The 26947-nt window shown below is 44.2% G+C and overlaps 1 protein-coding gene across 1 annotated transcript in view; it reads left to right on the top strand.

Annotated features, from left to right (window-relative positions):
* The window catches only part of OLFM4 (olfactomedin 4), a 46029-nt gene extending 26230 nt beyond the window's left edge, over window positions 1-19799 (top strand). The window contains exon 6 of the mRNA XM_026705331.2: window positions 18604-19799. Within this exon, the coding sequence (XP_026561116.2) occupies window positions 18604-19409 (806 nt within the window). The 3' untranslated portion in view covers window positions 19410-19799. The remainder of the gene's footprint in view (window positions 1-18603) is intronic.
* Window positions 19800-26947: the final 7148 nt, after the last annotated feature.

Raw genomic sequence — 26947 nt, 5'->3', positions numbered from 1 at the left:
CTGTCTACCTTTGTTGAACCTCTCAAAGAGCCGTATGTTTACTTTTCACCAAAGAAATAAATCCTGGACGAAAGTGGGAGCTGTAGAAAGTAATTTTAGTTAGGAATCTCACATAATACCTAGAGCCATCTCTGGAAGATATATTAGTTAGATAGATTAACAGAGTTTTGGAAAGGACCTTGTAGGTCATCTAGTCCAACCCCCCCCCCTGCCCAAGCAGGAGACCCTACACCATTTTTGACAAATAGCATCTAGTCCAACCTGCTGCTTGAGCAGGAAATATCATTTCAGACAAATGGCTGTTCCATTTCTTCCTGAAAACCTCCACTGATGTTGCTCCTCTTTGCATTGTTTCTAGACTCTCAGCATCTTTTTTATATTGTGGTGACCAAAACTGGATACGTGGTATTCCAAGCGTGGTCTTACCAAGACATGTGATATGAACCAGATCCTAGATTTATTCCCTTATGTCTATAAAAGAGAGCTCTTTTGAAGGAATTGCTTTATAAAAGAATATTTCTCTGGAATCCAAAAGTCACACGCCACGTTTTCTCTCTCCAGAGACTTCAGTTCTTATACCAGCAGAAAAAGAGAGAAAAGAAATGAGGGGTAGAGACCCTTTCCTTTTTCAAACACAGCTTTAAACGACTTGCTTTCCAGGTGATTGTTTTATTTTTCTCTTTGAAAGATGGCGAACCTTTTGCCTGCTGGGTCAAAAGTGTGTAGGGAAAAAAATAAAAACACACAAAGGAGATGTGCAACCTCTAAAGGCTTAGAAACACTTCATTCTTTCAAAGAATGTCTAAGAAGTTTTTCAAAAACATTTAAAAGCCATCATTTGAGTTCTTGTGAGGGGTGACAACATGTCAGAGAAGACTTTCTATAACTTCTTAAACATCCCCTCCTGTCTTAAAATATTTCAAATTTAACATTACAAAACAGTTACTCAGGGAGGAAAGTGGTAGTTTATTACAGCAATTGTCCAGAATGTCACACACATTTTGTAAGCTCAAATTGAGCTACAGAACCATTTTTTTCTAGAAGATTCATAGCAGCAGACGAATGCTTCAGGCCAACAAAGACTATAAATAGCAGAATACAAAACATCTAAATACTTAAGCCTAAGTAATTAGATTATAAACAATGTTATGAATAAAATACCACATACCAAGTGCTAAACAAATAACACTCACTAATAACACGTTATATAAACTTGCAGTCATTCGAGAAAACAGGAAAACAAAACAGCATAGAAAGCACAAAAAAGGTATTGAGGATGAAATGAAAAGAAGGATTAGTGGGTGACATGACAAAAGTTTTCCAGTATTGAAGGTTGAATAAAGGGTCAAGCTATTCTCCAAAGCACTTGAAGGCAGGACAAGAAGCAATGGATGGAAACGAATCAAGGAGAGAAGCAACTTAGAACTAAGGAGAAATTTCTTGACCGTGAGAACCATTTATCAGTGGAACGACTTGCCTTTGGAAGTTGTTGGTGCTCCGTCACTGGAGGCTTTCAAGAAAAGATGGAACAGCCATTTGTCTGGAATGGTGTAGGGTCTCCTGACTCAGCAGGGGATGGTAGACCTCCAAGGTTCCTTCCAATTCTGTTATCTATATTTTAAAAAGCGACCCCCAACCAACCCCCCCCCCCCCCCCCCCCACCAACCACACCCCACCCCCCCCCCCCCCCCCCCACCCCCCACCCCCCCAAAAAAACCCCCCACAAACCCAAAAAAAAAACCCAATACCCCTCACACATCATCACAAAATCTCCAGGACCGTAAAGCCTACAAACTTGAAATTTGGCATGTCTGTTCCTCTTGGCTTCTAGGGGCTCACTAAGAAAGGATTTTTCCAAATGACCATCAGAGCATTTGTATTTCCTATATTATTATTATTAACACGCTCTGATGCTAAGGAGTTCTACTTCCCCTTCCCACCTGAAAACAAATCTCTTACAAATGCAAAACACAAGCAGAGGAGAGGAGTTCCAGTTTCACAGCCCCAAGCAGCTTTAGTAGAGAATAGTTGAGCTAAGCCACGCCCAGGCTCCTTGCTGTTTCCTTCTTGCTCACACAGCAAATACTATTTAAGTTTTCAGACAGCTCTCAACTCTCTCACACAGTGACAGGACACTAGCCAGATGAATACCAATAGATGCTGATAGGCAGAGGCAGAATCCCCCCCCCTTATTCTCCTCCCCCCAAACTAAGCCCAAGCACATAGCTTTGTAGCGAAGCACTGGTGTAGAGCTAGTTCTGCATAGGTGAGACCAGAGGTGGCCTATTCAGCAGGTTCTGACCAGTTCTGGAGAACCAGTAGCAGAAATTTTGAGTAGTTCGGAGAACCGGCAAATCCCACCTCTGACTGGAGATTTTACAGTATTCCTCCCCTGCCACACCCACCAAGCCATGCCCACAGAATGGGTAGTAAAAAAAAAAAATTGAATCCCACCACTGGGTGAGACCCTAAAATTAGAAGAATATTTTTCTGGGTAAAGCAAGGACAGATGAAAGAAAGGCTGTGACTCTCTTAGTGATTGTCCTCATAAAATGTGGACCTTCTGTTAGTAAGCCAACTTATGATGGTAGGTCACAAGCTGCTGTAGAAAGGACATAGAAGGATGCAATCCCAGGTTTCTCCAAGCCAAAAGAGCAGGTTCGTGCTGCAATGGGGGGCTTTGTTATACCTGCCCACCAAAAATATTGTAGAGAAGAAGACATAAATGTGGGCTTGACCAAATGTTTCTACCTTATGTTGGGCAGGTAATCCTGAAGAGGTAATTCACAGGTATGAAGGCTTTCCAGTTTATATCCTGCTGATAGAGATGGTCTAGCTTTCCCCTATTCTGCCAGGAGAGTTATGCTGAACACCTGCGGTTGGATTGTGACTCTTTATAACACCACACCAGGAGAGTTGAACCCAAGATGACCTAGATAATTTTGCATCGGACTTTTTGGAAAGAGGGGAGCGGGAGAAATCACCCAGCTGGACCAAGACCTTCAGGGAGATGCCATAAAAGTAAAGCTTGAACCAGGAAGAGAAGCAGCGTAGATTCCAGAGGGATCACCCCCCAGTTTCTAAATAAAGTCCCGCATTAAAAATGCAGGAAGCTACGCAGAGGTCTGTTAGGAATATAGACGGGATAATATCTTAGGGCTTTAAGAGCCGTGGAACACCTGGGAATTGTATTGACTTTAAAAAATTCGATGGCCGCGGGGTTGTTCTCTCCACCTTTGCTATGAAAGAGGCACTGTTTTCAACCTTGCCAGAAACAAATTCGATTTGTTGGTGACCGATTCAAGTCTGTTGGGTGACATTCAGTGGTGGCATTCAATGTCTTTTACTACCGATTCTGTGGGTGTGGCTTGGTGGGTGTGGCTTGGTGGGCGTGGCAGGGGAAGGATACTGCAAAATCTCCATTCTCTCCCCATCCCACTAACCTGCTTTCCAGCTCCGTTCTCCTGTGCAGGACAACCAAAGAAGACCCAGACGATCAGCTGGGACTCAGGAGGCGGAGAATAGATGGGGCGGGGCCAGTCAGAGGTGGTATTGGCCGGTTTTCTGAACTACTCCAAATTTCCGCTACTGGTTCTCCAGAACTGGCTGAATACCACCCCTGGTGACATTGCCAAGAAATTTAAAGGAAATACCTCATCTCTATTGTTATTGTTCTTCACCTACCAGTGATGTTTGTGGGGTCTAAGCTCCTTTGAAAAATGCACACTTTTGGTTTCATAATAGTAGAGGACTCACAAAGGTGCTTTTTCAAAACGCAACTGTACTTTGTTTTTTCCTTGAAGATGTTTCGCTTCTCATCCAAGAAGCTTCTTCAGTTCTGACTGAATGGTAGGGGATGGAAGGATTTATATTCCAATGGCTGCAAGGAATATAAATCCTTCCATCCTCCACCAGTCAGTCAGAACTGAAGATGCTTCTTGGATGAGAAGCGAAACGTCTTCAAGGAAAAACAAAGTCCAGTTGCCTTTTGAAAAAAAAAAAAATCTTTGGGTCAACCATAACCTGGATGACCGAGAATCTCCAGCACTCCCAAAACTTGACAACTTTAAGACTTGTGGACTTCAACTCCCAGAATTCCTCAGCCAGTTATGCTGGCTGGAGAATTCTGGGAGTTGAAGTCTACAAGTCTTAAAGTTGTCAAGTTTGGAGACCTCTGCCCTAGACAATAGTAGGGTAATTCCCCTACACTAATCCACAAAGACCCATAGCCATCTTTCAAGGCCAACCTGGAATAGGAAAATTACAGAACTACAGCCTGCTATCTATAGATAGACGGTTTGAATTCTGCTTTGACGATAGTTGGGTTGCCTAGCAGAAGTAGGTGAATTCTCTTTTATTCCTTTCTGAATTGAGATATCTGCAGATTCAGAAGGATTTAAAAAAAAGGGAAAAGCAGAAGGCTTTGTTAGACTTATTAATAACACATGAAAACGCTTCCCTGCACATGGAGGAATTTTGCATAGATAGTATTCTCTCTTTGTGAAGGGTTTGTTTATCTGTGTGCAGCAAGAACCTCATGCAGGCAGAGAAGAAAAAATTTCCGGTAATGATGATGAGATGAGCTTTGCGTTGATTTTAGCAAACAGGTTTTCTGCATCCCACCCACCAACCCACCCACTGACTTCTTCTAGTTTGAAAATCAGTGCATAATATATATACACAAAGCCCCTCTTTCTCTCCCTCCCCTTATTTACAGCTGACTGGAGAATTAATTAAAGGAGACACCCAACCATATTGTTCATTTTCTATCCTGGAACCAGACCGTTCCAGCCAAATGTTCAGAGTGCATTTTTTTCCCTTTCATCTTCTTCTTTCTACTCTGTCCGTAGGAAAATTATTTTTTGCTAAATTTCTTCTCTTGGAGAATCAGAGGGGAGAGGGAGGCGGTTGCACCTGGTTGTTTTGCATTCTAAGTAAGCAGCTCTGAATCCTCTCCTGGCTGTTTTGCATTCCTCCTCTGAACAGGTGAGCAGGTAGTTAAGGACGCTCTCCAAATAGCCATAAACCTTCCCTGTTGCCAGCTGATTTTTGGCTGCCGTTGGTTTGAGGCTCGCGGAATGTTTATTATTCCTGAGCCACGCTGAGTCTTTATGCTTTGTCCTACTTCCAAGACATTTCTTTTGTTCCTCTTTCTTTTCTTTGACATTCAGTGGTGGGCACAAAAGGTGCCAGATCACTCCAGCGCCACCTAAGCTGAGAAATCTAATGAGAAGATGTGAAGCTAATGACTATGGCAGAGCTTTAGAAAGGCCAGTTTGTGAGAAACAGCCAAACTTCTCCTGTGGTTCTCTTCCATATCGGTGCTCATTCAAGAAAGGGAAACAGACTTTGGCAGATGCCAAATTACATTTGCTTTCTGCAGTGTCTTTTGGCTATTCCTTGACACTTCCATCTGTTTAACGAAGGCAGCTCCACAAAGCAGAACAACCATTTGCTATGATAACGGATGATTGCCACCGTTCTGACATCAAAGCTTTTGCCTCTTTCCATTCTTAATGGTCATTGGTTTCTATGCCCCCTACCCAACTGTGCATCTGTGGGTCCTTTCGGAAGTAGAGGTCCTGTGAAAGCAATATTCTACAGGTTGTGGTTCAGCCACTAAACCATGTCTGACTCTTTGCAAGTCCATGGACCATATCCTACCATATCACACCTCCACCATCTCCTGGAGTTTGTCCAAATTCATGTGCATTGTGTTGACGATACTATCTAGCCATCTCATCCTCTCTTGTCCCTTTCTTCTTCGGCCTTCCATCTTTCCCAACATCAGGGACTTCTCCAAGGAATCCTCTCTTTTCATTTGGTGGAGGACAGTTCTGACTATCCTCCACTGTCTCCTGGAGTTTGCCCATTGCATTGATGACGCTATCTAACTATCTCATCCTCTGCCGTATCCTTCTCCTTTGGCCTTCCATCTTTCTAAAGTTCAGGGTCTTCTCCAAGGAGTCATCTCTTCTCATTTGTTGGCTGATGGAGGACAGATCTCCTATCCTCCATTGTCTTCCAGATTTTGCCCATTGCGTTGATGACCCCATCTAACCATCTCATCTTATGTCATTCGCTTCTCTTTTGGCCCTTTATCTTTCCCAACATCAAGGTCTTCTCCAAGGAGTCCTCTCTTCTCATTTGGTGGCCAGTGGAGGACAGGATTCCTTGTCCTCCATTGTCTTGTGGAGTTTGCCCATTGCGTTGATGACCCCATCTAACCATCTCAACTTCTGCCATCCTTTTCTCCATTGGCCTTCCATCTTTCTCAATTTCAGGGTCTTCTCCAAGGCGTCCTCTCTTCTCATTTGGAGGCCAGTGTTATGTTATTGCTATAAAAACCATTCCTACTGCCAAGAGTTCAATCCTGACCAGCTCAAGCTGGACTCAGCCTTCCATCCTTTTGAGGTCGGTAAAACAAGGACCCAGATTTTGAGGGGCAATGTGCTGACTCTGTAAACTGCTGAGAGAGTGCTATAAAGTGGCATATAAATCTCCAGAGCTATTTCTATTGTCATTGCTGTCATGGGGTTCTCCAAACTGTTATGTTTGAGCAATGAGAGGCTGAACCAGAGCATGAGTGCAACAATACTTTATTTTACAATAAAGGGCTGACCGTGCTTGCCACGCCTGGAACTGGCTCGCAGCGATCAGCAACTGGTTGGACCCCGCAGCCTGCTTTTATAGCTGGCTGCTGGAGAGAACCAACCAATGGGAATGGGGGAATAACGCCCACACGAAGTGAGTGGACCTGAGTGAGAACTCCTAGAGTCCTCAGGACATAACACCCCTTCCCCCAGATGCGAACATGCATAGTCCTTGAGGTAGACGGGGTTTGTGTTGGCGCCCGAACGGCGCAGCTCGGGAACATTGCCTGTCTGTTCGGTATCAGTCTGTGACGGTTGAGCCGGCATAGTGTCGCCAACGCTCTCTCCGGACTGGGCATCCTCGGACACCACCGGGTTGGTTACTGGGGTCGAGCTCTCGTGGGTTGGATCAGGCTGGTCAACTCTCTGGGTGCTGTTGTCCGAGTTTGGGCTGACTGGAACGATCGCTGGTGCAGACTGGTCGTTGGGTGCGATGTGGCTGGGTGGCGGATGAGGCGGTTCCCCTTCGACTGGAGACTCTGGATTCTTGTTGGCAAGGGTGCTGAGGCGCCTTCTAAGCTGGTCTATGTGTCTCCTCCAGACGCGACCATCCTCCAGCCTGACTCTATACGATCTTGGCCCGGTGACGGCGATGACCTCGCCTGGAATCCAAAGGGGTCCCCAGCGAAATTCCTTGCGAATACTGGCTCCTGTAACATAAAATGTCTAACCCCGAAGTAGAAGCGAGGGGAGAGTCAGGGCAGTATTGTGGGTGCAGTCTGTCCAATACAGTCCTCAGGCGCCGGCCCATCAGAAGTTCTGCTGGGGACTTATTGGTGACTGCACAGGGGTTGAGTGCTGGCTCATCAGGAACCGTGAGAGTTTGTGGTGCCAGTCATCCCTGCCAAACCTAGCGAGGCCTCTTTGGTGGTCCTGACGGCCCTTTCAGCCAACCCATTACTGGCAGGGTGAAATGGGGCTGTGAAAATGTGGCGAATGCCCAGGTTGGCAGCAAAACGGCTGAATTCTACTGATGCGAACTGTGGGCCATTATCGGAGACAATGGAGTCGGGTAGTCCATGTGTAACTAACAGGCGCGTTAACACGTTGGTGATTGCTAGTGTGGTGGTCGTGGATAGCTGTGCCACGTCTATCCATTTGGAATAAGCGTCCACGACCACTAGGAACATCTTTCCATGCACGGGCCGGCCAGATCGATATGTATTCTAGACCAAGGGCGCTGGCGCTCTCCATCTGGTAGGGGTGGCGACGGGGAGCAGGATGGGATTCCTGGCAAATGCTGCAGGAACTTACCCAATTGACAATGTCCTCGTCTAGACCCGGCCACCACACGTAGCTGCGTGCTAATGCCTTCATTCTCACGATGCCGGGGTGTCCCTCGTGCAACGCCTCCAGGACTCGGGTGCGCAGCGAGGTCGGAATGACCACTCGAGTGCCCCACAGTAGACAACCCTGCAAACTGGACAGCTCCTGCATGCGAGTCTTAAAGGGTGCGAATTTGTTATCAACGTTGCCTCCCGGCCACCTCCTCACCCAGTCGAGCACCTGGGCGGCGTTTGGTCTGCCTTGGTTTTAGCGGCGATGTCAAGGGCGGTGATGGGCAGGTCCAACTGGGTGATCTCGAAAATGGCGTTGACAGGAGCTGGGTCTTCAGCCGGAGCGGGTAAGGGGCAGCGACTGAGAGCGTCGGCGTGGGATAGAGTTTTGCCCGGGCGGTGAATAAGTTTGTATGAGTAGGCCGCTAGGAAAAGTGTCCACCTTGTCATTCTAGGGGAAAGGACTTGAGGGGTCTGTTTGTCGCCGGCCAGTAGGCCCAGGAGGGGCTTATGGTCGGTGACCAGTTCAAGAAGTGGCCAAAAGGAATTCGTGAAACTTTTTCACGGCCGCAACAGCTGCTAGGGCTTCCTTGTCTATCTGGCTGTAATTTCGCTCCGTGGCCGAGAGTGTCCTGGAGAAAAAGGCGATGGGGGCCTCGGCGCCGTTGGGGAGTCTGTGACTAAGGACCGCCCCAATTCCAAAAGGGATGCGTCTGCTGCCAGTACTAAAGGAAGGTTGGGGTCGAATTGGATGAGCACTGCCTCTGACGTAAGTAGTGATTTGACGGCGTTAAATGCCTGGTCTTCTTTGTGCCCCCAGTGCCACGGTGACTTTTTGTCTAGTAATCTGTGTAGGGGTTCGGCTACTGAGGCTTTATGGGGCAAGAAGGATGCATAAAAGTTCAGCAGCCCCAAGAAAGCTTGTAGCTCCGTTTTGGAGGTTGGTGTGCGGGCTTCGTGGATTGCCCTAACCTTGGACTCCAGGGGGTGAATGCCAGAGGCGTCAATTTTATAACCCAGAAAGTCCACCTGTCTAGTGGCAATGGCGCATTTTTCTTTTTTTAACTTGAGGCCATGCTGTCTGAACCTCTCTAACACTGCTCGCACTCTCTGGAAGAGTTGGGGTCTGTCCCTGGCCGAGACCAAGATGTCGTCGAAGTAGGGTACTACACCAGGAGGCCCTGTAAAATCCGCTCCATGAGGGATTGAAAAATACCGGGCAACACTTACGCCAAATTGGAGACGCTTGCATCGGAAGGCACCCCTGTGAGTGACGATGGTCTGAAGTTCCGCTGTTTGGTTATCAACAGGGAACTGCTGATACGCTTGAGACATGTCCAATTTAGCAAAAATACTGCCCGGCTCGAATGTGTGTAATAAGTGCTGAATGACGGGCACAGGGTAGGCGCTAACTTGTAAATATTTATTGATTGTTGTCTTGTAGTCCGAGCAAATTCTCAGGCTACCATCTTTTTAAGGGTGTGACAATGGGCGTCTCCCACTTGGCGAAATCTGTTGGCTCAATGACCCCTTGTTTTAGTAGTTTATCCAATTCAGCGTCTAGTTTTGGTCGAATAGCAAATGGAACTCTACGTGGTTTTAATCTGATTGGGACTGCCTGGGGGTCAACGGTGAACGAGATGGGGGTTCCATTATAACACCCCAGCTCCTCGCTGAACACATCTGCGTAGTCAGCGAATAAGGAGTCAGTGTCTGAGGTTGAGACAGCATGGACTCCTGTTAGCCCTAGGCCGAGGTGGGGAAACCAATCGAGCCCCAATAAGGTGGGTAGATTGCCGTTAACTACCACTAGAGGTAGGTGGCCTTTAAAAGCTCTAAAACTGACAAAGAACTTGCCTCTGCCGATCACGGGAATGGCCTTCCCCTGGTAGTCCTTCAGACCGAACTGGCATCTCTGAAGCCGGGTAGTAGATAGGCTGTGGTGGAGTCTCTTGAGGGTGTTCCACGAGATTATTGAGAGCGCTGACCCTGTGTCAACCTCCATGTGGCACGGTTTACCTTCTAGGGAAACGGAGAGAGAAATTTTACTAACAGTGTGGCAAGTACGCCTGGCAAGGCGGTGCGTGCGACAGTTTAATACTTGCCTCTGTGGTCCCGAGTGCGAGGACGGGGTCTGTGTGCAGCGCTTTGGGGGCTTGGCAGACTCTCGCGATGTGCCCCTCTTATGGCAGTTGTTGCAAGTGGCTCCTTTAAACTTGCAGGTGGCCCTTTGATGCAATCCCCCACAGGCTAGGCACAGCGTGATGTGCTTGGGTGGACCGGTGTATTCTTGTTTGGCCCTACCTGCGACCGTCTGTTGTTGGCGAGGCGGTGGACGCGTTTTCATCGTTGTGGGTTTCCTCCGCTTCCACCTCTTCGGAATGGACTGGGAACGATGCCAGCTTGGCACTTGGGCCCTGAATTTCGGTGGCTGAGTTCGTTGCTAGCTCGGCTGCTAGGGCCTCCTCGACCGCTTGCGCGAGGTTGAGGTCTTTTTGCTAGCAGGCGCCTCTGTAGGTTGAGATCCTTGACCCCACAAACTAATCGATCGAGGAGCATGTCCTCCAGGTATGTTCCAAACCCGCAGTGCAGGGCTGCTGTTCTGAGGGCGGCCATATATTGATTGATGGTCTCCTTACTCGATTGCTTCCTCATACGGAACGTGAACCTCCTGGCGATTTGTGAAGGCCTGGGAGCGTAGTGGTTAGTGAGGATCTCAAGCAACTCGGACCACGGAACGTTTTTCAACTCTCTCGGCGCCACGAGTGCTGCGGCGGTATCGTAAACGGTGGCTCCGCAGTAGATTAGGAAATAGGATTTTTCCGATGCTCTCCCGCATCCGCCAGGCCGACCGCATCGATGTAATTATTGAAGCGGTTCTTATACGATTCCCACTTCTCTTCGTCTGGTTTAAACGCCGGGAATACTGGGTTGGAACTCATGGTGCTGGAACGGCTGGGCTACCTGCGGAAAAAATCTCTCTGGGACAACGGGCGCTCGTGGGTTACTAGTGATATCAGCTCTGGAGAGGTTTTTTGCTACCCTCTCTTTCTCTCTCTGGGTTACCACGTTGGCTGTTAGCCGTTGGAGGTGTCTCGATTCGCGCCAAAATGGGCGTTAGTGACTTCCTACAGCGCTGTGCTGTGTCTCCTACTGGCTCGAAATTCAAATGACACCCGTTTGAATTTGCGCCAAATCAGAGCGGCTGCGGCTCGCAGCGCTTCACTTTCCTGTGGCGGGGCTAACAAGCGGCTACAGACGCTTCTAACTTTTTGAACCAGACCGCTTTCTCTGGCTGCGGATCAGCGTTTGCTCTTTTTGATCGCTCGTTTTGTTGGCTGACCGCTCTCTCTGGCTGCGGATCAGCGTTTCCCTTATCGCCAGCTGATCGCTCTCTCTGGGCTGCGGGTCGGTGGCTAGTGACTCAGCGGTTGCATGGTGCTTCTGGTAGCCATCCCACCTTCGTCGCCAGTGTTAAGTTTGAGCAATGAGAGGCTGAACCAGAGCATGAGTGCAACAATACTTTATTAAATAATAAAGGGCTGACCGTGCTTGCCACGCCTGGAACTGGCTCGCAGCGATCAGCAACTGGTTGGACCCCGCAGCCTGCTTTTATAGCTGGCTGCTGGAGAGAACCAACCAATGGGAATGGGGGAATAACGCCCACACGAAGTGAGTGGACCTGAGTGAAAACTCCTAGAGTCCTCAGGACATAACACAAACTATGAGCCATACTCATCTTTTTCTGCATACTGATATATCTACTCTGGGTTAACAATGCGTAAAAACATGGATAGTGAAGTCTACATATTTAGGGAACATTCTTGATTTATGCGGTGGAGGTTCAGTTCTTGGTTATTGACTCTTGTGCATGAAACTTTCCCAATATTTCTGGGTCAGCATTTGAGCTATCTTGTATTTGGATTTTGAGCTACAGCAGGGTGGACATCAACACGCTGGTTACAATAAACAGAAAATTGAAGAGTGAAAAGAAATGAGAACTGTTGGCATTCATGTCATTTCGCTATTTCCTATTGAATTGGTGCTTTTATTGAATTCCTCAACCTGAAGTTTCACTTCATTAAAGGTAAAGGTTCCCCTCGCACATATGTGCTAGTCGTTTCTGGCTCTAGAGAGCAGTGGTCATTTCCATTACAAAGCCAAAAGAGCCAACACTGTCCGAAGACATCTTCATGGTCATGTGGCCGGCATGATTAAATTCCCAAGGCACACGGAATGCTGTTACCTTCCCCCCAAAGGGGTCCCTATTTTTCGACTTGCATTTTTACATGCTTTCGAACTGCTAGGTTGGCAGAAGCTGGGACAAGTAACGGGAGCTCACTCCATTACTCGGTGCTAGGGATTCGAACCGCCAAACTGCCGACCTTTCTAATCGACAAGCTCAGTGTCTTAGCCACTGAGCCACTGTGTCCACTTCATTAGGCTTACATTTAACAAAATTAATCATCATCCAAACTTTAAAACCTGTACAGGAAATAGTGGCTTCCCCTGACTAGCATATTCTTTTTCCATTTAGGATAAAGGCTGTTTCCTAAAGTATTATTACTTCTGTTAATGAAAGGAAAGTCTACATTAGATATTAAAACTTACACCGTGCCTGATACTAAATCAAATAAATTTATTGCTTTAATCATTCATGGATTATTCCATAATTTTTTAAAAAAATCATCCAGAAGTATTTAGGTGTGAGATCACTTTAAAAAAAAAGAATTCTTGTTACTTTAATGTAATAAAAAAATCTCATGGCTAAGTAGATTATATATATAAATTTATGAAACAAGGCATGAATTATTAAACCGAAGCCAAGCCAACGCTTAGCTTAGTGACATGAAAAATTGTGCCAGACTAAATCTATGTGACTGGCTGTGACATTTTCTTTTTTACCTTAACAGCAGGATACAGGTGTTTCCTTTTAAGTATATTTTCAGATTTATGCAAGTCATTAATAAGCCTTTAATTTGAAAAGAACGTTCCTGATTTAGGAATATTAATTCAGTCAATGTGTTGACAGTTAAGGACAAACTATAAATTATGGCGGCAATATTACCTTATATCTCGGCTGTCTGAAAGGCTGCTATTGATTTAAAAGCTGGTAAGCTTCAAGGCATTTAGCCATAAACCTGGCTCATAAAATGACTGTAATCTGTATTGGCTTTTTTATTGTGCTGATGGAGGTATATTCAGAAAGGTATGTATGCCAAAAGCTAATGTTGATTACATAGCGATTCAGAAGTGTGAGGAATATGAATTTGGAAGATCCCTGTTCGAGTCTCTCTCACCCATGAATTTACTAGGCAACCCTAATTCTTTTACATTACTACTGTGTATCCCCCCAAAATAAGACCCTGTCTTATATACAGTATTTTTGGCCACCAAAAAAGCATTAGGTCTTATTTTCAGGGGAAGTTGTACACTGACTCACCTCACTTGTGTGCATCACCCCTGGCTTCCTTTTCGCTGTCAGAGGCCTTCAAGAACTTCTCTTGTGGCCGACAAGGCTTTCCTGAAGGCCTTTGCAGTTGATAAATAGAGCTCTGGATCGATCCAGAGCTTTGTTCTCAGCTCCAGAGGCCTTCTGGAAATCCTTGCCAGCCTTGCTGGCTGCAGAAGAAATGGGCCAACAAGGCAGGTGTCGGGGTGTGCGAGACCTGGCTACAACTGTCCAAAGGTAAGTCGTAGGGCAGTTCCACCCCCTATTCCCACCCTAGCTTAATTTTTACCCATGCATCCTAGAGTTGACAGGGTTTTAATTAGGGCTTTTTTGTGGGGGGACGACACAGCTTGTATTGGGCACACATGTAAAAATCAAGCTAGGACTTATTTTTGGGGTAGGTCCTTATTTTGGAGGAAAACAGGTAATTTTCATCTTACAATTGAGCCCCAAATTTTCTCTCGCTAAGCCAGACAGTTGTTAAGTGAGCTTGCTCACATTTTATGACATTTCTTGCTCCAGTGGTTAAGTGAACGGCTGCAGGTTTTTTTTTAAAGTTAGTTACAAAATTGTGGTGTGAATCTGGACTCCCCGTTGACTTCGCTGGTCAGAAAGTCACAGAGGTGGGTCATGGGATGCTGGGACGCTGCAACTGTCTTTTTTTTCGAAGGTGTTTCACTTCTCCTCCAAGAAGCTTCTTCAGTTCTGAAATGAAGAAGCTTCTTGGATGAGAAAAAAAGCATCTTTGGGGAAATTAACCAACAGACATTAAATCCTTACCCACATTCCACCCCCTCTCCCCGTGAATTTTGTATTTATATTTGGGTTTCAACCTATCCTCTTCCTCCTCCTTTTTTCTTTCCCTTTCTCTTTGATTCTCCTTCTCCTCTTCCAACTCCTCCTTACAAAATAACTTGAGTTGGAAGGGACCTTGGAGGTTTCCTAAGTCCAACCTCCTGCTGAACACCAGGGGACCTTAGTGCATGCGAGACAAACGGTTGTCTAATCTCTTCTTGAAAACTTCCAGTGTTGGAGCATTTACAACTTCTGGAGGCAAGTTGTTCCACTGGTTAATTGTTCTAACTGTCAGGAAATGTCTCCTTACTACTAGGTTGCTTCTCTCCTTGATTAGTTTCCATCCGTTGCTTCTTGTCCTGCCCTTAGGTATTCTCTCTCTCTCTCTCCCTGCCTCCCTCCCTCCCTCTCTCCTCCCTGTGTGTGTGTGTGTGTGTGTGTTTGTGTGTGTTACTTCCATTGTTTCCTCTCCTCCTCCTCCTCCTCCTCCTGTTCCTCTTTCTCCTCCTCCTCCTCTTCCTCTTCTTCTTTCTTCTCCTCCTCCTCCTTGCCATTGTCTATCCATTGCAGGATGAAGGCCTCTTCTGCATGTTCCCAACCCATATGGTCCTGAGCTTTAGTTTGCCAATTCGGCACGCCATCCTTGCTGTTGTCCTCTCTCCATCTTGTTTTAGGTCTCTCCCGTGGGTGCTTTTGATCAAGTGGGATCCATTCTATGACTGCCTTGGTCCACCTGCTGTCAGTTGTCCTCTCCCTGCGACCCGCCCCTTTCCATTTCAATTCTTTCCCTCTTTTGTTGGCATCGTATACTTTCCTTTGTCCTCTAATCCAGGCGGGGGTCTTTCTATCTTGTCTTGTGATCCGGGCATGGATCTTTATTGATTGCGAGGTTATTCAACTTATAAAACTGAGATAAATATCTGTTACAAACATTGCATGCCACAGATAGCTACCGAAACTGAAGAAAAGCCTAGAGCTAATTCCTTTATAATTCATGGATGCTTTTTTACATATCAAACCTTTCTTGATTTCCCTCACCTGCTATGCAGAATACTGTAGTGCATGCCAATTGTAGAGAGAGAGAGGAGAATGAAATGAATCACAGTTCAATTGCTTATTATAAAAGCACTCAACAGAGAATACACATTTGACTCTCATCGTTCCCAAAGGTGAATTCTGATCAATATATAAAAAAAGATACCTCAGGTCTATTTCTTAACTGCAATAGATCCACAAACTACCTTGTTTCTCCAACAATACGGCCGCCCCCAATAGGAAGTCCCAGCATGTTTTATAGGCATGTAATGAAATTAAGCCCCTCCCCCCAAATTAAGCCTTATATTAAAATATGCAAAATGGGGGTGGGGGGTGGGGCTTGCTGTTAGGAAGTACTTTTGTTGCACACCCGGATATGGTGCCGCCTGCGTTGACCCCGATACGAAGTGCCCCACCAAACGCCGAGGTCAACATCCAAGCCATCGCCGCCCGCCCACCCGCCTAAAGATGCAAGGGTGGGAAAAATTAAGTCACCCCCGAAAAGATGGCCTAGCCATTTTTTCAGGGCTTAAAAAAAAAAAAAAAAAAAGATCCGGCCTTATTATATGAGAAACATGGTAGGAAGCCTCTGAGATATAAATTGACAGTTTTGGACATGGTGCTTCTTATAAGCATCAAAGGCGCTCATTTATTGGATATCACACCAGTGTAAAGTCAGACAATTCCTGTGCTTCTTGCTGTAGTTCCAGCAGACAAAATCAATGTCAGGGTTTCTCTGTTTTTGGCTGCCATTATAATGCAAGATGAGATGCATTGGATGTATTGAGAGAAGACAAGAAAAACCATTACGATAGCTTCATCCCCAGATTCACTGACACAAGACAAGAGAGACCATTATAATCGCTTCATCCTAGGATTCATGAGACAAGACAAGAGAGACCATTATGATAGGTTCATCCCTGGATTCATTGAGACAACACAAGAGAGACCATTATGATAGCTTCATTTCTGCATTCACCCCAACAGTTGGAACTACATCCAATGTCTTTGCGATTGTCTTTCTGAGCCCACTCTTCTCATCTGTTTTGCTTGGCATTATTAATTTATTACAAACCTCACCTTGAAGTAGCTTTCCTTTAGATCTATTGCAACCTAACTGATCAACAGGTAAGACACCTCACAGGTAGATATGTTGTGACCCTGGACTGCATGTGGTCTTCACATCTTTTTAAAAGGCAGTGAAGCTTCTTTTGCTAAAAATCTCTCCTTAGGCAGGGAAACACAGACATGTTCTATGATAGTCAATAGAGTTTTTCTTAAAAAAAATCAAATAAATTCTCAGAACCCCACAAGTTAGGAGTAGAGGAAAAACACCATGCCTACCATCTAATTTATATCTCTGTTCTGTCCACTATGGACTTTGCATGCCTAAAAAAAATTCAAGATTTTGGAAGTAAAAAGAAAAAAGTCCTTTTGTAAGTTTACAGGGGAAAATCACAGCGAGAGAAGTGATGGTACATTGGAGAAAAACCGTTAATAAATGGCACAAGATTAGATGGAAGCTTTGGCGAAAATGATGATGATGATCTTATCCATTCAGTTGTGTCTAACCCTTGGCAATTCTATGGGCTGGGTCTCTCCATGACTTCCAATCTTGCACTACTTCTTGTAATTGTTCTGTGCCATTGTGTTCTGGCTGGTTGATGGTCTCTTTTGCATAGTCTGCAGATTAGGGGTAGGCTTCAAAAAAATTTAGCAGCTGGTTCTCTGCCTGGTTGCTGGGTGGGCATGGCCTAGTTGACCTCCTGCACCACCCTGGCCCAGGAAATGAAAGCAAGCCACGGGACAGCCATTTTCACTCTCCCCGGGATCCGGAGGCTTTCCTCGAGCCTCTGAGATGGCAAAAATGGCCTCCCTGGGCTCCAGAGGCTCCAGAGGCTGAAAACTGGCCCATTTTCTGCCTTCTGGAACTTCCGGGAGGCCAGTTTTTCACCCTCCCTGGGCTTTGGAGGCTTTCTTTGAGCCTCTGGGAGGGTGAAACCAGGCTCCCTGGGTTCTGGAGGTTCTCTGGAGGCAGGAAATGGTCCTGTTTCTGACCTTCCGGAAATTCCATTTTTTGCCCTCCCTGAGCCTTCACACAGGCCTTGCACTTACCTGCGATTCAAAACGGGCCATGCTGGGACTCCTGGGAGGGGCAAGGCAGGGTGGGCGGGGCCAGGCAGGGGTGAGATTTGCTGGTTCGCTAAACTGGCTATAAAATTAACAATCGGTTCATCTGAACCTTTGCAAACCGGTAGCAGTCCACCCCGGCTGTATATGTTGTTCATGTCTATGTGTCTACCAATGGCTGATTTGTCAGAGTGCCAGACTTCTAGAAATTCCCTGGCATTTTTGGACTTGGCCTGGTCTAGGATGGTCACATTTTCCCATTTGAAACTAGGGTTCAATCTATCTATAGGTTGTGAAATTAAAGAATTTTCATCAAGTCTTCTTTGGTGGCCTGGTTTCTTTTTATTGCTGACTCTTCCAACCGTAATTGTGGTCTCCAGTAAATTCCCCTACATCACATGGCCAAAGTAAGTGTGACACAGTTTCATGATGTTATTCTTCCAGTGATGTGTCTGTTTGTTAGTCAACTTTGTGGCCCAAGGAACTCGTCGGAACCTTCTCCATCATTACAGCTCAAATGAATCAATTTTCTTCTCGTTTTCTGTTTTGAAGGTCCAACTTTTGCAACCATAGGTAGCTACTTCTTGTTCTTCTGCCATAATCATCATGTCAATCATCATGTCAACTCATAAAACATTTTCATAAAACATTTTGTATACGCATTTTATAGTTGTCAAAAGATGATTTAATTGGAGTAACTGCCAGAATCCTGACACATCACTGGACATTGGTGACCATGGTGGCAATCCTAATTTTATCAACAGCTGCACAAAAAAGTGCTGCTGAATTTTGTCCAAACCAGTCCCTTAGATTTTGAAGCCATAATGTTCTTCTTCTACCTGAACCTCGTTTGCCTTCAATCTTTCCTTGGAGGATTAATTCAAGTATGCCATATATTTCCAGGTGTCCCATCAGATATCTAAAATATTCTAACTTTCACTCTTTTATGGTTTTGATGATTTCCCTTAGCTTTCCCAGGCGGCTTATCACCTCCTTATTTCTGATTTTGTCAACCCAATTTATATGTAACAGGCGCCTGTAAATCCACATTTCAAATGTTTTCAGTGGCTTTTTGTCAGAGACCAACACTCTCCACTCTGTAGAGCAGGATATAAAAGATGTAGCATCTGACAAGCCTGATTTTCAATCTGACGCTTACGCATAGATAGCTACAGGGAATGTCAAATATTCTGGACACATGAATTTGTTTGTAATCTCCCATGTATAAACATTCTATTTTTTTTCTTCTTCTTGATTATAGGAAACTGTGGTCATGGCCCAATTATGAACATCAGTCAACCCTACGTGATCCAGCTGAATTGGAGAGGGTTTTCCTACAAATATGGCGCCTGGGGAACATATTCCTCTCCTCTTAACCCTGGAAAACAGATGTATTGGGTTGCACCTCTAAACACCGATGGAAGATACCTGGAATATTATCGACTCCACGATTCCTACGATGACTTATTGCTCTTCAGATACTCCAGGCAATACCAAGTTCTGTACGGTGAAGGCAGTGGAACGGCTATGTATAATAATTATATGTACTATAATGTACATGGCTCAAGAGATATGGGTAAGATAGATTTGGCCACCAATAAGCTGGAGTTGAGGAAGACTCTTCCAAATGCTGTTTCTAACAATCGGTTCTCCTACGCAGGGGTAGCTTGGCAAGACATAGATTTTGCCGTGGATGAGAGTGGGTTGTGGGTGATTTACTCCACCGAAGCCAGTCAAGGTAACATTGTCATTAGCAGGATTAATGAAACATCTCTAAATGTGATTAACACATGGCAAACAAAGCAATATAAGCCCGCGGTCTCTAATGCTTTTATTATATGTGGGGTGCTCTATGCTACCAGGCCTCTCAACACTAGGAAAGAAGAGATATTTTACTCCTTTGATACCAGCACTGGGGAAGAAGGGAAACTAAGCATTATTCTAGATAAAGTGCTGGAAACCATTCAGAGCATCAACTACAGCCCTATAGATCGGAGGCTGTATGTCTACAACGATGGGTACCTGGTTCGCTACAACTTAAATTTCGCGCCCCAACAATTAGTGTAACTTTCCAGGGAGATTAAAAGCTTCAGTCTCCAAATCCTCCAAACTATTGAGAAATCCAAAGATAAATGGGAACAAAGATTCGATCCACTTGCAAATCATCATCAAGCTTAGCAAAGGGAGTGGTGCAGTGGCCTAGCGGATGGAGCTCTCACCTCACAATCAGGAGGTTGTGAGTTCGATCCTAGGTAGAAGCAGATATTTTTCTGTCTGGGCACACTGAGAATATATCTGCTGAACAAAACTCCACAGTGGTGACAGGGAGTGTATCTGGCCAGTAAACCACTCCATTCAGTTGCGCAGACTCTACCCCGCAAAGGATTATGGGGCCATTAAATGATGCTGAGGATGATCAAGCATAGCAAAGAAAATGGACTGATCGCTTCATTAAAAGTATTATTTTTAAAAAATCCAAAAACAGGTTTTGAGTAGAGTAGAGGTGACACAATAAATGTATCAGGAGGGAGTTGAAAAAAATTGGTGTCTCCCCCCTCCCAGTTGTGTGCTTTTAAACATGGGTTATACGCTTCTGTTTTCTGAAAGAAAAAGTCCCAATTTATCTTCTTTGGGGCCAGATTTGCTGCAGGTTTTGGTGAGAACTGTTTTTTTTTGTGAAAAGAGGCTTAGGGGCATTTATATCCAACCCGACAGACCTAACCAGTTTCAAATCCAGCTTTCAGAAAGGAATTATAAACTAGAGATATTTACACGCTTTGTTTCCAGCGTTCGCCAGTATGTAGGTCCACACTCTTATTCAGTTGTCACAGCTGCAGTCCATGAAGAGGACCAAGGGCCTCTCCTCCCAAGTAGACCATTTCTCTCCCTTATCCTCTCCTCCCTACGTGCCCTAGGATGGAGAGGGGATGGGCCTGGGTCCTCCTCTGACTGCCCAGCTGGCCTTTGCCCTTCCTCAGCCTCCTCCACAACCTCCAGAGCCACACTTCCACTCCCTGTCGGCTGTTCCTCCTCTCCCTCAGAGTCAGTCTCCACCAGGGGCATGACAGCAACGGTCATAAATATGAATCAGTGGCCAAGCATCTTAATTTTGATCACAGGATCATGGGGATGCTTCAGCAGTCATAAGTGTGGAAAATGGCCACATGTCACTTTTTTCAGTGCCGTTGTAACGGTCGCTAAATGAACTGTTGTAAGTCAAGAACTACCTTTACTTAGGATAGTTGCCTTGAATGGCATTGATTGACTGGGGTGAGGATTAAGATAGCAGTACAAAGGGGTGGGGCTTCGATCATGCTGCCATGGCAACCATTTTGAATCCGATGCATTTTGGTCCCATTCCGTTTTATTAGCATCTATCTGTCTAGATCAGGGCTGGCTAGGGAATTCTGGGAGTTGAAGTCCACAAGTCTTAAAGTCTAGATCCACCAATTTTCGTCAATTGTTGTGTATATTTGCTAATGCATGAAATGTAATGTTTGTATATTTTGCGGGACTGAATAAAAATAAAAACAATGCCTTAATCTCAGCCAATGGATTCCTCTCTCTCTCTCTCTTTTTTTAAACTCTACTTTGCCATCCAAATAAATGGATATTTTCTTTGCAGGCTTAACATTTCTCCTCATGAGGCGAAAACCTGCTTTTCTCCATAGCTCCAACATTCAGGCTGCAATCATTGCTTGCTGAGAAAATGTGTTTTCTATCACAATGTGTGTGCTGTCTGAATATGTGTCAGGGGTTCTGACTGGGTGGAATTTACAACTCTTCTTTGCCACGGAGCAAAAAGGCTTCCTGGGGTGTTCCTGAAACATTCCTGTGGAATTAAGGCGACCGACACCGCATGTTTATTCATTTTAGTGGGCTTTGCTTAAGAAGCCTCTCAGGGAGTGTGTGTGTCATGTTGTTTGCAAAATGTCAGTCCTGGCATAGGTTTGTGGGAAGCTATTTCCCCCACCCCTGTGCTTCTCTGTTTTGCTGAGAACGTAAAAAATAATGGCAACTGGAATGTTTAATTGGGGATTCACTTACCGTTTCTTCTGGCCAACCCATTTATCAAAGCGTCATAACAATATAACAGAGTTGGAAGGGACTTTGGAGGTCTTCTAGCCCAACCTTCTTTGCAAGCAGGAGACTCTAGACCATTTCAGACAAAATGATTGTGTTAGGGTTCCAAGTAACAGCCCAAGCCAGGGTTCCTTAAAGTATAGATTTATTAGGCATGTCATATTGGCACAGATAACAGATAATCAGAGTTGGAAGGGATCTTATAGGTTATCTAGTCCAACCCCCCGCCCAAGCGGGAGACCCTACACCATTTCTGACAGATGGCAGTCCAATCTCTTCTTGAAAGTCTCAAGTGATGGTGCTTCCACAACTTCTGAAGGCAACTTCTGTTCCATTGGTTGATTGTTCTCCCTGTCAGAAAATTCCTCCTTATTTCTAGGTTAAATCTCTCCTTGTTCAGTTTCCATCCATTATTCCTTGTCTGGCCTTCAGGTGCCTTGGAAAATAGCTTGACCCCCTCCTTTCTGGGGCAGCCCCTCAAATATTGGAAGGCTGCTATCCTGTCTTCCTTGGTCCTTCTCTTCCCTAGACTAGCCAGGCCCAGTTCCTGTGACATTCTTCATATGTTTTAGTCTCCAGTCCCCTAATCATCCTGGTTGCTCTTCTCTGCACTTTTTCTAGAGTCTCAACATCGTTTTTATAGTGTGGTGACCAAAACTGGATGCAGGACTCTAGGTGTGGCCTTATTAAGGTTTATAGAGTGGTATTAGTACCTCACTTGATCTCGATTGTATCCCTCTGTTAATGCAATTTAGGATTGTATTAGCTGGTGAAAACCCAAATCTGAAGTCCCCTGGGTTTTCCCCCACCCAGTTCAAAATCCAAAGTTCCTTCCCTCATTACACACAACCATCACATGCTCCAGTCAGGTGTCTTTCACTATCCCAGATGCCCTCCCATCTACGCCCCTCCAGGGGCTGGTGAAAGTGTCCTTGGTTCCCAGAAGAAGGAATGTTATTTCAGCTACATATTCCCCTCAGCTATCTCTACTCCCCACTGCCTTTCCCACAGCTCCAGTCAGCCTCGCTGTGACAAGCTTGATCTCAGCCTTGGAAGCCATTTTTTGCTTGGAAGCTTCAAGGTTGCTACTGTCAACTCATAAAACATTTTGTATACACAGTTTTATAGCTGACAACAGAAAGAAGGGGGGGAGTTTCAAACAGGAGGCAGCAGTGTAGAATCGAAAGTACATTCCATTCGTATTTTCTTCAGAGACTGATTAGATGACTGAAGCTTCTGCCAGGCAAAAATCTAATTGGAGAGCATGATTGATGACTCCTGGCTATGAACGTGTTTCATTGGATGATACATCCAGAGGGGTGGATGGAAAAGCAGGGTTGGGGTTATCTCAGAGTCGGCTATGCCTAGGCAAATGCCAGCATGTTAACTTCTAATAAATCCTTTGAAGATTTGGGAGTGTGGCTCCAGGCTCATGATTTAATTGGACTAACTGCCTGACAGCCACATTCAGTGCCTGGGAATTTAGGAGTGCGGGGATTTCATAGTGAGGTAGAAGATAAGACTCAACAACATTCTTTCTCAGAAAGTCAAGGACATGTGGACCTGCACCTGGAGTGGAGTGACTGGAGGAATGTCTCCAGTAGGGATGAAGATTTGATTGGGTCATGTGATGGACTGATGGGTGCAAGAAATGAATCTTTGATTTCTTTTGGGGGGGGAAGGAAAACCCAGAACTCTCAGATTCAGGTTTTCCTAGATGTGCCAATATGACAACTCTAATAAAATGGAACTTTGAGAAGATGCTCGTCTCAGAGTTTATTGGAGTTGGTTAGTTGGAACGCTGACACTTGAAGGTGCTCAAAAATGGCTCCAGGGTTGACAGATTTTCTCAACTCTTCTTAAAAACCTCCAGTGAAGGAGGAGCCGCAACTTCTGAAAGCAAGCCGTACCACTGGTTAATTCGTTCTCACAGTTAATTGTTCTCACAAATAATCAGGAGATTTCTCCTTCATTCTAGCTCGGATCTCTGTTTCATGAATAACAGAATAAGAGTTGGAAGGGACCTTGGAGGTCTTCTACCCAACCTTCTCCTCAAGCAGGGGACCTTATGCCATTTCAGACAAAATGAGACTGTCCAATCCCTTCTTAAAAAGCTCTATTGTTGGACAACTTCTGAAGGGAAGCTTTTCCACTGGTTAATTGTTCTTGCAATTAGTGGTTCTCACAGAGTTGGAAGTCTTCTAATCCAACCCTCTTGCTCATACCATTTCAGATAGGTGGCTGTCTAGAGAAGCATGGAGTTCCCTATAAAAGGAAAGATTAGCATCAAATTATTTAAATTCTGGGATGGGAATAGAATAGAAGAAGAATAGAACAGAACAGAACAGAATAGAATAGAATAGAATAGAATAGAATAGAATAGAATAGAATAGAATAGAATAGAATAGAATAGAATAGAATAGGAGTAGAGTAGAATAGAATAGAATAGAAGAACAATAGAATAGAGTAGAGTAGAGTAGAATAGAAGAACATTAGAATAGAATAGAGTAGAGTAGGGTAGAGTAGAGTAGAGTAGAATAGAGGAACAATAGAATAGAGTAGAGTAGAGTAGAGTAGTGTAGAGTAGAGGAACAATAGAATAGAATAGAATAGAATAGAATAGAATAGAATAGAATAGAGTAGAGTAGAGTAGAGTAGAATAGAAGAACAATAGAATAGAGTAGAGTAGAGTAGAGTAGAGTAGAGTAGAGTAGAATAGAGTAGAATAGAGGAACAATAGAATAGAATAGAATAGAATAGAATAGAATAGAATAGAATAGAATAGGAGTAGAGTAGAGTAGAATAGAATAGAAGAACAATAGAATAGAGTAGAGTAGAGTAGAGTAGAGTAGAGTAGAGTAGAGTAGAGTAGAGTAGAGTAGAATAGAGGAAAATAGAATAGAATAGAATAGAGTAGAGTAGAGTAGAGTAGAATAGAAGAACAATAGAATAGAATAGAATAGAATAGAATAGAATAGAATAGAATAGAATAGAATAGGAGTAGAGTAGAGTAGAGTAGAGTAGAGTAGAGTAGAATAGAAGAACAATAGAATAGAGTAGAGTAGAGTAAAGTAGAATAGAAGAACAATAGAATAGAATAGAGTAGAGTACAGTACAGTAGAGTAGAGTAGAGTAGAATAGAAGAACAATAGAATAGAATAGAATAGAATAGAATAGAATAGAATAGAATAGAATAGAATAGAAGCTGGAAGGGATCTTGGAGATCTTCTAGTCCAGCTCCTGCTCAAGCAGGAGAACCTATACTATTTCAGATAAGTGACTGTTTAGCCTCTTCTTTAAAACCTCCAGTGATGGAGCACCACCAAAAACTTCTGGTGGCAAACTGTTCTGCTGGTTAATTGTCCCCACTATTAGGAAGTTTCTCTTTAATTCCAGGACTCAAAATAAATAATAAATATTCATTATTTCATTATGATCCCTAGTCTGGCTCAGAAGAATCTCACACGCGTTGTAAAAGTCTTCTCTAACATTCAGTCTCGAAATGGGACTTGCATCCCCCACAATCCATTTGGACGTGCTAAGATCTTTGTAATGCCGTGTTAGCTTTCATCCTGCCCCTGGGACAGAAGGGCTAATCCTTTTAAATTGCCAGCCTGGAGAATGCTTATGTTGCACAACATTTCGTCCTAAGAAATGGGCTTCCCACCATTTGCATTTTTCTCTTTGACAGTTAGCAAGGTGATGTAATCTGATTTACAAGGAGAATTATTGCCATCCTTCTCGTGTTCTTCACTTAGAGCATGTTCAAAAGTGATTTAGTTGTACCAGGAATCTTAGAACATTCCCGACATTGGAATATTTGTTCCAATGTGCCTATTTTATTTTTAACCATTTAGCTGTGTCTGACTCTTGGTGATTTGATAGGCAAGTGTTCTCCATACTAATCTGTGAAGCTCAGCTTCTTTCAATCGTTGTATGTTCAGTTTTTTTTCCTACAAACTTTTTGCTTTAATCCAAACATTATTTAAGCCAAACATTACTTCTTTTTTCCATTCTCATCAATAGAATAGATTAGAATATAGCAATAGATTAGAATATAGCAATAGAATAGGATAGGAGAGAATGGGATATAATTAGAATAGAAGGGTAGAAATAGGATAGGATAGAATAAGATAGAATGCAATAGGATATATAGAAAATGAATAGAATGAAATAGAATATAGAAAGAATAGGACAGAATAAATGGAATGGAATGGAATAGAACAGAGATGAACAAAACAGAATAGAATTGAATGGAACAAAATGGGATGGAACGGAATGGAACAGAACAACAGAATAGAATATAAAGATGAGTAGGATAGAATATATAGAAATAGAATAGGATGGGAATAGAGTAGAGTAGAGTAGAGTAGAGTAGAATAGAATAGAATAGAATTCTTTATTGGCCAAGTGAGTTTGGACACACAAAGAATTTGTCTCCAGTACATAAGCTCTCAGTGTATGTACAAGCAACAAGCAACAAATCATGATCATAATCATAAAATATAATCATCGTAAATCATAATCTACAACACTCACTGATAGTCATAGGACACAAAATAAAAGCAATCAAGATAAACCACAAGATACAAACAACAAAGTCATGAGACACTAAAGGAGTAGGCAATCGGAAAGATGAGAAGGAGAATAGTAACTATTCTCCTTCTTATCTAGGAGGTTTGGCATCCCAAGGCATAAAGCAGTACTGTGGGAATTAGTTGTTTAGCAGAGTGATGGCTAAGAGAGAAAGAAAGTGCCCTTGTGTCTAGTTGTTTAGGCGTGCAATGCCCTATATAGAGTCCGCTCGAGGGGCGTAGTTGAAATAGTTTACATCTAGGATGTGTGGGCTGTGTAGATATTTTTTATGAGATTTGATGTTGTCAAGCCAGTGTGTTCTTTGCTTGCCCCTTCTTCTTGTTCCACCAACCTTTCCTAGTTTTCTCCAATGAATTCGCACACAGGACAGGGCCAATGTAAAACAGAGGTTATCTTGTGATCTTAGCTTCCAGGGGTGTGTCTGGTTTTACACAATTTAACACCTCTCTGTTAGCTACCCTGCCCGTCGTACCCATTCCTGCAATTTCTTAAGGTTTTTACTCCAGAGAATAACCTTTCTTCCCTCCCTCCCTCCTTCTCTCTCTTTCCCATCAAATTCCTTCCTTCCTTCCTCCTTCTCTCCATTTCCCATCAAATTCCTTCCTTCCTTCCTCCTTCTCTCCTTTCTTCAAAACAAGCACATTCTCATCCCTCATTTTGTGTGTGTGTGTGTGTGGGCGCGCGAATATGTGTATGTGTGCGCGCATGTGCGTGCAAGGATTTCTAATGTTTTCTGGTTAGTTTGTAACCTGATAAATAGTCACTATCATTACTGAATGCTCCTTATTTGAGAGGCTAAAATTATCCCTCTTCTGTGTTTTGTAGAGGTTGTTTCCAGCACGTTACAGTCTGCCCTATAAATTCCACATAATGACTAATAAAATAATAATAGTAATAAACCCCCAAACAAAAGTAGTTCCATAATC

Source organism: Pseudonaja textilis, chromosome 8 (assembly GCF_049901715.1).
Source record: "Pseudonaja textilis isolate UNSWEBS1 chromosome 8, rPseTex1.2, whole genome shotgun sequence".
Taxonomy (NCBI): domain Eukaryota; kingdom Metazoa; phylum Chordata; class Lepidosauria; order Squamata; family Elapidae; genus Pseudonaja; species Pseudonaja textilis.
Note: the sequence above shows the minus strand (reverse complement) of the source record. Positions and strands in the feature narration are given on the sequence as shown.